The sequence below is a fragment of the Crocodylus porosus genome, unplaced genomic scaffold, assembly GCF_001723895.1.
Source record: "Crocodylus porosus isolate Cpor-Errol unplaced genomic scaffold, CroPor_comp1, whole genome shotgun sequence".
Classification (NCBI taxonomy): Eukaryota; Metazoa; Chordata; order Crocodylia; family Crocodylidae; genus Crocodylus; species Crocodylus porosus.
In genome coordinates, this window is record NW_017728950.1 from 20,943,103 (window position 1) to 20,959,113 (window position 16,011).

The 16,011-nt window shown below is 49.9% G+C and overlaps 1 protein-coding gene across 5 annotated transcripts in view; it reads right to left on the reverse strand.

Moving 5' to 3' along the window:
• Positions 1-16,011, reverse strand: part of TMOD1 (tropomodulin 1) — a 63,612-nt gene that overhangs the window by 42,615 nt on the left and 4,986 nt on the right. For all 5 annotated transcript variants that reach the window (XM_019555002.1, XM_019555001.1, XM_019555005.1 and 2 more), the window contains exon 2: positions 2,542-2,698. In XM_019555002.1, coding sequence (XP_019410547.1) covers positions 2,542-2,698 — 157 coding nt within the window. The remainder of the gene's footprint in view (positions 1-2,541; positions 2,699-16,011) is intronic.

Below are 16,011 nucleotides of genomic sequence, written 5' to 3' on the forward strand. Positions count from 1 at the left end.
TTCACAGCACAGCTATGGGAGGGGCAAGAGGAGCTTCATTCTGGTTCATCATCAAGTTCTAAAAGATTTGACTTCAATAAGACTTGAAGCAAAAACAAATTTAAAGAGACCTAGACTTTCCTGTAACCTGCAATTACTTTCCTGTAATTACTTTCCTGTAATTGAACACTGTGCAATTCTGCCAGCTGCTGTAACCCAACAAGGGGCATGCCACTGAAAAAGAACTGAGCTCTAGAGAGATTCCTATAGATCAGAGGAATGAACCAGCTCCCCACCTGTTCCCCTCTTCTAGTCCCCTCTCCCACACAGACTTTCTTTCCCTCACCTAGCCACGTTGTACCCTCCCACAGCAGTCTTAGTTGTCACCCAGGGTGCTCAACCCCTGTCGCACAGGCCAGATTTGACCCTTGGCACTTTGCCATCAGTTTGTGAGAAGCCCTGCTGGCCATAGCCCTGTGTGCTAGATCCAGCATGGAGGGCAGCAGGGGCGGCCAATCCCAGCATGCAAGGCCAGCCAGAGGCTGTATGAGGCCCCAATCCCTGCACACATGGCTGGACAGGCAGTACAGTCTGGATCCAGGCTTGTGGGCCCAATCCTGGGGCATGGGGACTGATCCAGCTTATGGACTGGCTCTGCAACACTCATTTAGCCCATGGGGCCAAAAGGTGAGCATCACTGCTTCAGCTTATCACTGCCCCCAAACTCAAGCAATCTTCTCTTGGGCTTCAGCCAAACACATACATCTCCAGTCAGTTTGCAGCCGAGCCTGACTGATGGCTGGGTGCTGGCAGCCATGCCCAGTGGTTACTGGAGGGTGGCACCAAAGGCTGTTTAGGAGCAGCTCTGGTGTCTGGGAGGTGAGGCAGGTAAGGGTGGCTATTTTCTCAGCCAGTACACTCTGGTTTGTCAGCAAGCATGCTGAGGAGGTGAGGTGAAATAATACTGGCACTGAAGCAGTGGAACTTTTGGCCTGGGAGCATTCACACTGATGCCCCATCCAGTCTGGTATTAAGCCAGCTTCCACTTCACTTATTAAAAATTATTCTACAGGCTAACAAGTTCAAATGTAGCGACATTTATCATGGAATGTAGCCCATATATCCCCGTCCTCTAAGCTTTAACCCACTGACTCTAGTTATAACAGTAAGAAACCCCTGCCCCAATGTGTTTCCAATTGTTCAAATGCTTGCAGGCTATTGTCACTTCCTCCATTAGCTGTAGGGCTGCTGCAGGAAATTATTTATGAGAAAAGATTAAATCAGCTAAATCTGCATGTCTTGACTAAGCAAAAGCTGTTTTTTTAAATCTTTCCAATATGTCTCTCCTTGGTAACACAATGCCTAAAATGGAACATATTCCTTCATGAGCAGTCATCTCAGAGTGACATTATACAGAGAGCAAGACAGGTTAGGTGCTCCTAAACCCACAGACCATCCTCTCACAGCAAACTGTTATGGCAACTGTTTCTCCACCACTAAGTTCATAACCCAGTATGTTTGCATAAGTCTTTGTTCTCTCCCACACATTATACAAACTCTTGGGACAACTAATGATCCAAGCCTGACCCTGAATGCACTTCCCAGCTCTCTTCCCCAAGACATCCTCAACAGCTGCCTGAGGCCATAGCCAGGCAATCAACAGGACACTGACAGGAAGAGGAAATATTCTGAAGACTCTGACAAATTATTGACAAGAAACAGGCAAAACTGAGCTTAATTTTAGCTAGCTGAGTTTAAACTGTAGGCCTGGCTTCTGGGAAGATGTGACAGAGACAGAGATTGGCCTGTGGCATTGGTCAGCTCAGATTCAGACTGGAGGAGAAATATTCAGAATCATCACCATCATCCTAGATGTCACCACTCAGGGGCAGAACAAGAACTGAATACGTGGGAGCTCCTGCAGGGAAACAGAGGGGAAAGAAAACCAGGAAGCAGGGTGTGAATTAAGGCGGAGCTTGGCGGGGGGGATGGGGGGGGAATGAGAGCCAGAGTCCTCCCCAATAAGAGACAAGAGCCAAAATCTGAAAATCATAACCTTCCGGGGGTTTCCAACTGGATTGCTCATTCACTTAGGTGGACTTGTTAATCAATGAACTGGTTTAATTTTTTTTGTAGACTCCCCGAGAGTCAAAGTGTAATTTAAACCCTGCCAGGAAGAGAAAGAAAAGCATTAAAAAAAGTGAACTATAGGAGCACAGGGTAGGAAGAAACACAAGAGAAGGCAGAGAGAAAAAAGCTGCAGGTTTCCTGGAAGCTACAGTTTCTAATCCACACATAAGCATCTCACACATCTTTGACTTAGTCAACAGCCCAGAAGGGACCTCCTCCCAGACTGGGCATTAAGGGGAGTGCAATGAACCCCATCAACCCTGCAGCTGCTCCATTTGATACCAGCTCTAAGATAAAGCCATTCCCTCTAAGTATGTGTGGTTGTTTAGACGTGCTCTCACAGAACAGCCCTTTCCCTGAGCACCACATTTATCAGGTGGACCCTTCACCTTGCAAAGCACACGTTACAGACAAAGCCAGGAGAAGCCATACCTCTTTTTTCTCCTGTGAAAGGGACCAGGTCTTCTCGGTCTTTCACATCTTTTGCCTGCTTTTCTAAGTGAGCCATGAGCTCCTCCCTTCTGAAGGGACCAGTTGGTGTCTTTTTTGTCTGATCCCTCTGTCTGAGGCCTGCAGGCAGCAATGCATTCTGGGTACAAAGAGCAAAGAGATGGATGTTAATCATTCAGATTAAAGCTGCCCACTGTTCTGTCATCACCTCTCCACATCTTTCCTGCGCTGCTCTATCCAGGCTCCTTTGTTTGCCTTCAAATGAGGGTAAAGGAGCTCACTGTAGGACTCACAAACCCTTATTTCAATGTGTGATGGAGTAGCTTCAGTGCTCTGTCACTTTAAGGGCTGGAGCAGGGGGCCAGCAGGTGGTTGACGATAGTGGCCATTTTAGATCCCAGTAATACAGGCAGAGAGCAAGCAGTTTGGGAGGAGCAGCCATGGAAGCAACATCTGGCCGAGTCACTGCCCCAGGAACACCTTGGAGGTAAGGGTGGGGCTATAGGGAAGGAGGAGGCCCCATGGTCCTGGGCAGGACCTGAAACTGTACCCTGCCGGGGATGGGTGACCTGGTGGGGGTGTTCATGGTGGGACAGCCCCCAAGAAATGCCAGGCCAGTAACCTCCCCAGTAAAAGGTGGGTCAGGGCACTTTAACCCCAGCCTCCATCAGCCAGTGGGTGAGGTAATGGGACTGATGGGCCAGGCACACCAAGTGGGGCTCCTGAGCCTATGAGGGGGTATTCAAACCCAGGCCCTGGAGACAGGCAGAGCGGTGGGCCAGGCACAGGAAGCAGAGTGGCACCTCAGCCTATGGGAGTGTTTGACCTGTGCCCTAGTAAGAGGGCAGAGTATTGAGAGAGGCCCTGGAGAGTTTCGGGGGCATAGCTGTGAGGCCCTGGAGATAAAGAGCTAGCTGAGTAAGCCCACGTGAGAGAGCAGAGTGTTTGGGGTGTAGTTATGATGCCCTTGGGAGAGGAGGCAGTTGGTGAAGGCCTGCTGTGTGCTGCCAGACTGGAGGCCAGGTGCTAGGCCTAACAGGTGAAGGCCCAGTGTGTGCCCCTGCATGGAGGCCGGGTGCTAGGCCTTGTTACATCAGCAAGGCATGGGACACATATAGGGGAGGTCAGAGCATGTATGGCCCATGATACAGCTGGGTATGCAAAGGGTAGCCTTCTGTCTATTAACATCCAGAGAAACTGACAATAAGACATGCCAAGCAAGAGAGGCGGACAGTTTGCTCACAACCAAGGTGGCGGCTCAGTATGGAGACCGGACTTGACAGATTGCCCCTTTGACACTATGCAATTCACATAAATTTATCCTCTCAGCTATTTGCTGGCTCACCTAGCCACTGAACTTGCCACTTGCCAGTGTACTCCCTGATGCACAGTCAAGAATCCTCTCCCCTCCCTTGTTCCTTTAGTTTATAATCGTCTTTGCCTGCCTTGGGATCATTTAGTCTAGGGGAGAGAAAACCAAGGAATGGAGGGGTACGGATTACCAGGGATTTAAAAAAGCAAATTCTCTGATAAAAACCCCAAAATCTGTGATTAAACTGAAAGCCCCTCCCAGCCTTCCAGCCCTGCTGGTGCCCCTCACTCACCCCCACAGCCCCTCTGGTCCTGCTGGTGCATCTTACTCCTCCCCCATAGCCCCCTCAGCCCTGCTGATGTCCCTTGGTCCCCACCTACCGCCCCCTGCCCGCCCCCCAGCCCTGCCACAGGGGGGCCCCAGCTGCTGCCCTCTGGCCCTGGCAGTAGGTGGCGGCTGCTGCAGCAGAGCATAGCCCAGCTCTTCCCCTCTGCACCTCCCAACTTACCTGGGGGAGCTGCTCTCCAGGTTGCCTGAAGGCTATATGCATATACATGTATATGTCACCACCTGCCTGACTGTCCCCCTCCCACTCTCTCCCAGCCTGCTGTAGGATGGAATTCTACCAGCCTGCAGAGAGCTCTCTGCAGAACTGCAAAATCCACAGGTTTCTCTGCTAAAATGACACATCTGCATTTTCCTCTGGTAAAGGGGGAAATCTGCATTTTCCTCCAGTTTCCCATGGGAAATGGAAAACCTGGATCCCTGCTGATCACAGTCTTCAGATATCTGAAGAGGGGTTATAAAGTAGATGGTCTGTGCTTATCCTGTCCCCTGTGAGCACAGACAAGGAGCAACTGTTTTAAATTGCAGCGAGGAAGACTGAGGTTGGAAAAGCTGTCTAACAAAGCTATTTAAGCACTGGAATAGATTACCTAGCAAGTATGGAGTTTTCATTCTTGGAAATATTTAAGAAGGGGTTAGATAAAGACTTGGCTGATCTAGTTTAACCAGGGATGATCCTGCCTTGAGCAGGCAATTGTACCAGACACACTCCTGAGGTCCCTTCCAGTCCTATCATCCTACAATCCTATATTGACTCATTCAGTAGTCCTTTTTTTTAAATCAAACAGTGCAATCCAGATTTGGCTCTGTTTACTTGTATGTACACTCCTGATGGTAAAGATTCTTCTCTCTGTGTGCACTAGTTATGCCTACACTCTGAGTGTCCTTCATCCTAGAGCTAGGATTAAACTAACTAGCATAGATACTGGTAGCTGTGTATCCATAGCAGCACAGGGCTCAGAGTAGGCTCGCTCTGACCATATATTCATCCAGCTTCGTGGCACATTTTGTAGAGCTCCATCCTTCTAGGGTTGCACTGCTTAGTAATATCACAGCTGGTGAGTCTAAAGCTAGCTGGGTTACATTCACATGAGCTGCATTCACTGCAGTGTGGCTGTGCCTGCTGAACAGTGTTTTACACTAAGAGCAATCCCAATGAAGAAGGCAGGACTAGGGGCAGTAAGGTACCACTCAGCATGAGGGTACCTTCCTAGAACCCAGACCAAAGCTGCAACCCTGAATATGCTGAAGTGTGCTGAAGCTGGGGCCTGCATTTATCAGGGGCCTATTTTAATCAAACCTAACTTGGCTTGGAAAACCTGAACATGTGTCTTTTCACACATTGCCACTCACCCATGCCCACCTTCCCTAATTCCATCCATACTCCCACACACATCTAAATTCTTGCATGGCTATAAAGCAAGATTTAAAAAAAAAAAAAAATCAAGACTTGGTGTTTCTCTGCAAGATCTGTTCTGGTTAAAATACTAATTCATCTAGGAAAGATCCACAATGTGTATTATATGGAGGAGGAAGAGACCTGGAGACCACCATGGTCCTTTTTTTTCTTTTATGAGCCTGAAACAGCCCACCCCCTGAAATATTTTATTTGATTTGCAGAATAAAAATGATAGTCCATCAATGTAGCCACTGTGGGGAGGCAGTCAAAACCCAACATATCAAAACTTTTCAGAAGTTGCTTACTTTTAAGCATCAGATGCATCATACTGAATTCAATAAAGTGACTGCTATGCTCGCCATTCTGCACATTTGCTTTGTTGGGCCCAAATCTAAAATGTATATATTAAGAAGTCTCAGGAATTGTAGACAAGATGTGACTTTATCTGACATTTGGCTAATAAAAAGAAAACCATATTTATCAATTGATTCAGATCACTGAAAATTGAAACCCAAGCAGGTTATTGTAAACATCAGGTTCAAGATTAGCACACCACATTTTAACAAGCTTCTCCTGCATTCACAGCTAATCTAGTTGCTGATCTTTGATTCCTCAGGCACAAGTCCTTGAGAAATCAATCTAGGACACCTTTGCCATTCACTACTTGTACTATGTCTTCCTTGTACATTCCTTTCACTACCTGTGGACTTCTGCGTAAAAAAACCAAAACAAAAAACAACACCACCCAAAAACCCCCCTCAAGGTTTCAAGATTTGCATCCATTCTCCGGCAGAATAGCAATGATGCCTTTGGAACTACAAGAGAAACGGGAAGGAATGGAATGCCTCCAGAACAGCCTGACAGGGAGCAGGGCCTGAACTTGTTTCATTCATATCACAACTAAGTGTCTGTACTACTGGGCTATGGTCTTGTTTTCATTAAATCTCTGCATTTAATTTGTATAAAGGGAATCAATTCCATCAGGAGAGATTCAGAAGCTGGTTTTCAGTCTAGTGGTTCAGATGGTCAAGCTGGGTTGTGGGAAACAGGTTTAAATCCTACCTAATTCAGAGCAGGAACTCAAACGCATCCCAGGTAAGCACCCACAAGACCCATCAGAAACAAGACATTTAAAAAAAAATAAATACATTTTTTTTTTGACTGAATAAAATTCAACCAACCCCCTTCCCCCAAATATTTGACTAGGACTAGTAGATGGATCCTAAAGCCGCTTGCAGATGTTTAAAAAAAATGTTTTAATGGAAGCAGCTGTGCGTTACTTTGACCCAGCTCCACAGCATCTATATAGATCAGGAACTTCAGTGGGGATTTTTGGTGCTTCTATCTAATAGCTAATTCAATCAGCTATTAGATAAAAGTACCAAAAAAGCCCCAGTAAACTGCCCAATCTATATAGATGTTGGGTGAGCTGGGTGCAACTAATGTGCTGCCTCTTCTGGGCATGTGCTGGGCTCAATGTGAGAGCATGTGAAGTTTAAAATAAAATGCTGGTTTTTGGGTTTGTTTTTTAAATCTCTGCAAGCAGGCTAAAGGTCTAAAGCAGGGGTGGGCAAAATATGGCCCATGGGCCAAATACAGCCTGCCAATGGATTTTGTCTGACCTGCAGTAGTTCCCTTGGCCCTGCCTGGCCCAGGTGGGCCCCTGGGCATCCTGCAGGGCTGGGGAGCACAGTGGCCATGCTCACTTCCCTGGAAATGCCAGCTCCTTCTGGCTGCTGTTGGCTGTCTCCCCACTGGACATACTCCTACTGCCCAGGCATCCTGGCCTGCCTGCCCTGTCCCACTGCTGGGGGTGCCAGACAGAGCAGGCAGGTGGGGTCTCCATGGAGACTGGCCCAGGACCCATGCAGGCAAGGTGTGTTTGGTCGGGCAGATGGGATGGAGCTGTAGGCAGGTGGAGAGAAGTATCTGGGAGGAAAGTGGGGCTGGAATTGGGATTGTGGGGCAGTGACAGTACAGGGCTGGAGCAGAGCCACAATCTGCTGCCCAGGTGCTGCTCCCTGCCTACCCCATCCCATTTACCCAGCTGTGCGCCCTGCTTAAGTAGGTCCCAGCAAGTCTCCATGGAGACCCCAGGATCACTGGCAGTGACAGTGCAGGCTGGGGCCTCGAGCAGAGCCACGATCTGTTCCCCACATCTCAGCAGTGTGCCCCAAGCCCCAGCCCCGCATTGTCACTGCCCAGCGATCCCAGCCCTGCCCACCCACCCTGCTCTTGATGGTGCTCCCTGTCCTGCCAAGCATGAGATAGACCCACTTAGGGAGTTTTGGTGAGCTGTTGAGGGGTGTGGGGGAGAAGCGGAGAAGGGAGTAGCACCAGGGTGCTGACCCGGCCCACAACAGCTCATCAAAACTCCCTCAGTGGGTTTCTGGCCCAAATCATTGCCCATCCCTGGTTTAAACACTCTCTTAAATGACCCATTCTATTTTCTCTGGAACAACAAAACTACCTTTCAGCAATAAAAATTCACTTCCTGAACTTTCTTGACCTTGCTGAATAAGCGATATTGCTGCAACTCTCCCCAGCTAGCAGAACAGTGTTTTCTCCACAGGGACACATAGGAGATAATCATTTATGTTGATAACAATGTGGATTTAACCTATTTCTGTTGCATTAGATCCTAGAAGCCATAACATGGACCATAGGCTGTATAAGTATGAAACAAGAATGTCCCTCCCCTTATATAGGATACAGCAGATGGAAACAGAGAGGTAGGCAGGGGAGCACAAAAGACAATGAAACAATGGATCATTCTCTCGGAAACCGTCCAAATTAATCAGAATCACTTATCAGAACTTTCTCCTTGGTTGTTAGACTCATGATAATGCTCATGTGGGATAAAATCCTGCATGCAGCGATGGTAACTTCATGTCCTCGACAAGGCCTGGGAACTTACCTTGCTCATCTTCTACTATTGTGGACTCATCATTTCTATAGCCTTTGTATCCTTCCTTCCCCCCTCTACCCCCTCCACTCAACATCCCCTAATATCTTTCTAGCACACAGGCTAGATTTTATAATTTTTACCAAAATAAGCAGGAATGTACTCTGCAAAAAAGTTTCTATGGACCCACCTCCACATAGAACTCACACAACTGCTTAAATAGAAGTATGGATTAACTACAGTACTGAACCAGAGCTACATCCCCTTTAAGATCAGTGGTGCTCATTACAGACCTACTAAGCATGAACAAGCATCCTACCTGACCCCAGAAATATGCCTGCCTTCAATCCAGAGTCTAGTCTGGGTTTTGTGTAATGACCTACACAGAACCCACACTGCCCCAGCTGTTGCTTCTGCCTTGCTTGCGTTCCTGACAATGCCAAAGGAAGTGAAGCCAGAAGAGGAAGAAAGGGATAAAGAAACCATGACAGGCTGAAGCTACATATGGAAACGGGATTAATGGAACTGCAGAAACATGGGGCCTGCTATGTGTCACGGAGCGGGGACCTAGGACCAGCTGTGATCTCGCCTAGCACCCCCTACCGTGCCAAGGTGGTATAAATGCACCCTCGTTCTCACCCGCCATATCTTTGATGACAAAAGTATTAAGGGAGGCTGCCTATTGTCCCCTTGGACACGGTACCCCGATGTATCCCAGTTTGTGTCCTGTCTTACCGGACTCCGTGAATTAACACCTCAAGGGCTACGCCTGGCTCCTACCACCCTTAATACCACGCCCCAAGCCTCTCAGATGTCCCAGACGTTGTCTAGTCAATTACTGTTGCCCGCGCCCTCGCAGACGTTCCCAGGCCTCTTTAGGCCGAGCCCATACCGGGCCCTTCTTGTTCGCATGCCCTCCCTGGGGCTCCTCTCGCGGTTCGGGGCCTTGCCCCACGATTCCTGCAATTGAGGCTCAGGTGGCTGTAGCTGTGCCTGGCCCCCAAATTCCCCACTTGGGGCTTCTAGTCCTGTGCACCCCCCCAGGGGGCTTAACGCAAGCACCCTCTGGGCTTCTTGCCAGTGCCCACTCTGGTGCTCCTCACAATTGGGGCTCAGCTGGCCGTAGCTGTGCCTGGCCCCTAAATCCCTTCCTTGGGTCTACGATTTCTACACGGCTCAGGCGGCCCCAGCCTTACCTGGCCCTCCAGTGCACTGTGCCCCTTCTCAGGGCTCTGGGGTCAGTGCACCCCTAGGTGCGGTGCTCTCTCTGGCACTGGGGTCCCCACACCACTCTGGAGCCCCTAATGAGGCCTCCTCCAACCCCTACAGCCTCACCCGGTCCTCCAGTCTAATTACAAACAACAAACGCAACAACACAAGCCAACCGGCTATAACTCAGAACTAAGCCACCTGGCTAAACGTGAACTCTAAGCCCTCTAGCTACTCATCAATCAAATCCCCTACCTGGGCTTTCTCCTCCCAGTATCCTTGAGCCAAAGCTGTTCAGGGCATCTAGCTTCTTTAGGCTGCAATGCTCCAGCAGAGCTCCTTCACCCTTTGAAGTTAGCAGGGAACTGCCTCCTTGGCCTCAGCCTAGGCTGTTTATATAGGCCAGGCCTTGCCCCCCTTCTGGTCAGCTGACCGAACTGCGGTTGCCCCGGCAACCGGCACCTGTAACTTTTCCTAGGAGCAAGTCGCTGAAGTGCCCTGTGACACTATGTACCAACCATAAATAGACAGAAAGCCAGGCCTCTATCTACTTTGGGGCCAGTCAAGCCCAGAAACACCCAGCATCAGCCATAGGGTAGCCATAATAAATTCAGGGAAATCTGGGATGTGGTAAGCATGAATGGTACATGCCCCTGGCAGCTGTGGGGGCATGGCTGCGCTAGTGGCGGCAGTAGTGGGACCTTGGCAGCAGGGAACAGGGAGCTCCCACAGACGCCACCGGCACTGTCGGCAGTGTGGGGGGGGCAAGCACCAACCATGGGTCTCTGACCACCCTCAGGCACTGCCGGCAGTGTCAGCAGCAGCCAGGGGCAATCATGGACTGCCTGCAGATGCCACCAGCAGTGCTGGCAGCAGGGTGCTGAGCAGCGACCACCCGCAGGTGCCACCAACAGTAAGTGGCACCTTTTTGCAGGGGGTGTACCACCACGTGCAGGGGGTGCACATTCACCTGCGTGCACCCCCTATGCATCGACCCTGGTGGTAAGGAAATCCAGGATGGGGAGTGGACGCATACATGCATATACATACACACAGAACCCTAGCCCCACAGGAGTGAGGGTGGGTAGGACAGCATGGCATGTGCACAAAGCCTGACCCAGTGGCTTCCAGGAGTGGAGGTGGCCAATACAGCATGGCATGCATGCATACCCCACTCCTCCCTGCCCCCTGCACATGCATGTGTGCACACACATACAAACACAGCCCCAACCCCTGCACATGTATGCGCATGCTCACACACACACACACACACACACACACAGCCCCAACCCTGTGGCTCCCAGAAGCACCGCTTGCCAGAACAGGACAGTGCACATACACAACCCTGACCTTGCAGCTCCCTGCATGTACCTTGACCACACCTCTACTGTGCAAGTGACTCTACTCACAGCCTAGTGGGGTCTGGACCAGGGAGCAGGCAATTGGCTGGGCTCCCTGGGGAAAATTCAAGCAAAAGTCCCCATAGACACAAACCTGCCTGCATGTGCCAGGCTCCTGCCTCAGTAGCCACATATATGGGCAGGCTCCCACCGATCTGGGACTTTTGCCTTAATTTTTTCCAACAGCTGGAATGCTAAAGCAACCTTCAAAACCCAGGACTGTCCCCACCAATCTGGGACATATGGTCACCCTAGCCATAGGCCTTTACTCGATGAATCTTTATGCTTCCCACACCTTCATCTTACCCCATGTCTGCCAGGCTGTTTGCATGGCTCAGCCACAATGGATCTCTATTAAATGAACCTGCAGATGTTTGCCTCCCCTAAGCCCAGTGTGCACATGCTTGCTATTAGATGTGCTCCAGCATTTATTGACCTCAGAGGGAAGGCCCTACAACAAAATTCATTACTCTCCTGATGGAAGTCATTCCTATGTCCACCTCATCCCTGCAGTTCCTTTTCAAGTTTAAATCAGCCTCAGGAAGCCTTGACTTAGAGCAACTAGCAAATGGCACCCATGCTTACATGCTGCTGCTGCTAAAGGCCATAAAGTCCTGGCACCTTATTCCTGTGCCAGTGACAGAAAGCAGGTTGTGGGGGGGTAGACCTGCCTTGTATTGGTACCCCTGGCATTAACTGTACACTGCAGATATCTCTTGGCTCTGAAATACCATAGCCTAGGGGAGGGCAATTATTTTGCCTGCTTGACAAGTTTTGGTGAGTTGTTGAGGGCTGCCATAGTACTCCCACCTCTTGATGGGTGCCCCGCCCCCTGGTCACCATCATGGGACCGGATGTCCCACCTCCAACCCACGACATTTCCCACTGGAAGTCCCTCACCTCGTCAAGGAAGTACTCCTTTTGGGAGGGAGGGTGCTGCTATCTAGAAACCAAAAAAACAAAACAAAAACCCAAATCATATACGAAAAATAAAACATCTACTGTAACTTATTTTAATTTTATTTTAAAAATTTTTTGTTCTGATTTGTGTTCTTGCATAATGTATCCAGAGGCAATTGCATAGTAGCTCAAAATACAGCCCTACTCCTGTATATTGTGTGTGGGTGGTAAGGGGGTGTATGTGGGAGGATGTGGTTGGGAGTGGGTGTGTGGTGAGGTATAGGCTGTGGGGTGGGGGACAGACAGAGAGAGACATACAGACACAGAGTCACAGAGAGACACAGGGGGAGACAAAGACAGGGCCAGGCCACTGGCTACATTGTGTGTGGCTCTCGCAGACTGCATGCGAGCCTTATGAGATGCAGCCAAGCAGACCCCACACCCGAGCTCTGCGCTCCTGTGGCCCCAGGGCACTGGCACAGACTCTGTACTCCCACCTACCACTGCCACTCTCCTGCCGTTTCCTTACTTTCCTTCCCGCATGCCTGCCCACCACTGCTTCCTATTGCCCCCTTACCCACCCACCCACCACTCCTGCCACCTACTGCTGTTTCCTGCCACCCCCCTGCTGCCACTTCCCACCCACCTGCCACTGCTTTCTGCCCCCTTCCCCACCCACCCATCACTTCCTGCCCACCCACCACAATGGCTCCAGTCCACCCAGCCAGCACCACGTGGTTCCATGCTGCATGGCCAGAACTGCACAGCGTGGCATGGAACCAGCCCGGCCAGGCATGGGCGGATCATGGTGGTTTCTGCTTCCCTCCTTTCTCCTGGCTGGGCCTTGCCAACTCCATGCCATGTGGCATGGCATGGATCCGGCTCAGCCTGGGTCCCTGATCACCTACTTCACCCTAACCCTGAGTGTATACAATGCAGACAAGCCTCAGACACCAAGTCATAGTGTTTTCCTGTCCATTTTGGATCCCAAATCCTAGATACTGCAGTCTTGATATGAGAATGAGTGAATTCTCCCTCAGTGAGGACAGGAGATGGGAGATTATGCAGAGGTGTGTAGTTTGTGGGACTGGACATTCACTGGGGATGCCCAGACCTTCAATCCTTTTGAGCGATCTGCTTTGAAGTACCCCTGGGATGCTGGACTGGCTAAGTAGTGTATCCACCAAGCTGGCACACGACAGTGAGGTACTGCTGAAAGGGGTACAGACCTGAGGCACCCATGGTTTATGCAGGGACCAGGAAAAACAGCAATCAGTGGTGGAACAAGGGTGGATGCTTGGAGGACCATGGTTAAAACAGAGAACAGATAATGGCCCTGTCATAGGAGTGGCTGCTTCCAACTCTGGCTTATCATAAATGGAACCTTCTTAAGTCTTGGGTAGCCCTGCTGGAGCAAACTATAAACATGACATAATGAATGGGAAGCAGCCAAAGCTGCAGCATATAGCTAGTTCCTAGATGTTTAGGAGAATGAGGCATGCCAGTAGGGGGTGCTCCTGTGCTGAGCCACCCACCTCACTGTGACCTACCAAAAACCAAGCTCTGAGTGCCTCCCCTGGGGCACCTCATGTCTGGCCGAATCCCTTCCTGGAGCACATCTGCAAGCCTTGGGTAAATGCTGCCACCACCCAGGGGTCAGGTCATTATTCAGGCCCTGTGCCACGTGCTGCACAGGCCTTGTAGACCTTGAGGGTGCCTGACCCCCTGCAAGATCCTGGGGTGCTTCCTTAAGCCTGAAGCACAGAAAGTAGCCTCCCTTAATTAGCTGGGCATAAGGAGCATGAAGGCATGCCCAATCCCTCTCCCAGCAAGTAACACCAAGCTTGTTACAGTGGAGAGCTTTGTTGGTTAAAGAAGTTAGGCTTTGGGAAGGGCACAGGTTACAGAAGTATCAAAGAATAACCCAGAGCAAACAATATGACTTGATAGCCTTGTTATGCTTCTACATTACAGTAAGCTATACAGGTTTCCTTTGCCAACCACAGTTTTGAGTATCCATGCTTAATATTCTATATACCATTTTGGCTACTATGGTATAAAGTTTTGAGTAACCATGGTTTTCTGTGGCCACACATCAGCCTGCCACCTGCCATTTCAAATCACCCGAGCTCTGACTAGTCACCCGTGGTGCTCTCATTTCCTCACGCGCACTCAGTCTTGTGTTGTGCTTCATGCCATTAATGTCCTGTTGCAGGTGCTCCATATTTTTATCTCATTTCTTTGTGATTTTTGCATTTTGCCCTTAATCATGGCCTCTAAGCAAGTGAGTGGTGAAGGTGTGCAATTTGTGAAGAGGGCAAGACAAGTGATGTTCTTGGAAACAAAATTAGAGTTGTTGGATCATCTATTATGTGGAGAGAATGTGGCGAATGTAGGGAGGCATTTTGGTATGAACAAATCCACTATGAGAACCATTAAGAAAAGTGGGCTACTATTAGAGCTAGTGCTGCGAGTGGTACACCAGGAAGTGCTAAAGTTTCTTTAAAAGAGAAACTACTCAACAGTGAACTGGCACTTTAAAAAAATAAAATAAAATAACGCCCTGCATTTACCGGCTCCTGCCGGGTGGGGGGAGGTGATTCCCGCTGCCCCCCACTGCTCTGTGCTGCATGGGGGGGCTCTGCCATGAGCCCCCCCAGAGGCCCTGATGGCTGCTGCAGCAGCTGGTGAACGTGGGGCTTTTTTTGTTTGTTTGTTTTTAAAGTGCCATGACACTGGGGATGGGCGAGGCAGCTATTGATGGGCTGGGAAAGGAGATGGGGGATGGAGTCTCATGGCCTCAGGATGCTGGGGCCAGACAGGGCAGCCATTGCCAATGCTGGGAGAGCAGGTGGGAGTCAGGAGGATTGCTCAGAGGGGCTGGGGGAAGAGGCAAGGGATGGGGCCTGGTGGGGGTCCCCAAGGTCCCCTCCCCCCTCCTCCAGCTCCCTCTCCACCCCCTATTTACCGGCACAGAATCTGGGTCCAGCTCTCTGTGGCAGTGAGCAGGGACTGCCCGAATCACCTCTGAATCTTTTTCTGAATCGATTTGGAGGCTTTGGATCAATTCAAACCTTTTATTGGTCTTGGATGTAGGTGTGAAGTGTACTCTGTCCGAGTTTGCGGACAATACTAAATTGTGGGGTGAAGTGCACACTCCAGAGGGTAGGAAATGATTGCAGGCAGACCTGGACAGGTTGGAAGAGTGGGCACTACACAATAGGATGCAGTACAACAAGGACAAATGTAGAGTGCTGCACCTAGGGTGCAAAAATATCCAGCACACCTACTGGCTAGGAAGTGACCCTCTCAGCAGCACAGAAGTGGAAAGGGATCTCGGAGTCATAGTGGACTCCAAGAGGAACATGAGTCATCAGTGTGGCAAAATCATCAGCAAAGCTAACTGCACTTTATCATTCATCAGCAGGTGCATGACAAATAGAACCAAGGAGGTGATGCTGCCCCTCTATGCGCCATTGGTCAGACCAGAGTTGGAGTACTGCATCCAGTTTTGGGTGCCGTACTTCAAGAAGGATGTTGATAGATTGGAGAGGGCCCAGAGGAGGGCCACTCCTATGGTTAGAGGCTTACAGGACAAGCCCTATGAGAAGAGACTGAGGCACCTGGACCTCTTCAGCCTCTGCAAGAGAAGACTGAGAGGTGATCTTGTGGCTGCCTAAAAATTCATTAGGGAAATGCAGCAAGGGATCAGTGATGCTCTGTTCACCAGGGCACCTCTTGGGGTAACAAGGAACAATGGTCACAAACTGACAGAGAACAGGTTTAGGCTAGATATCAGGAAAAACTTCTTTACAGTAAGAGTGGCCAAAATTTGGAATGGGCTTCCAAGAGAGGTGGTGCTCTCCCCTTCATAGTTTCATAGTTTCATAGTAGCTAGAGTGGGAAGGGACCTAGGTAGATCATCTAGTCCGACCCCCTGCCTTGGCAGGAAAGAGCACTGGGGTCAGATGACCCCGGCAAG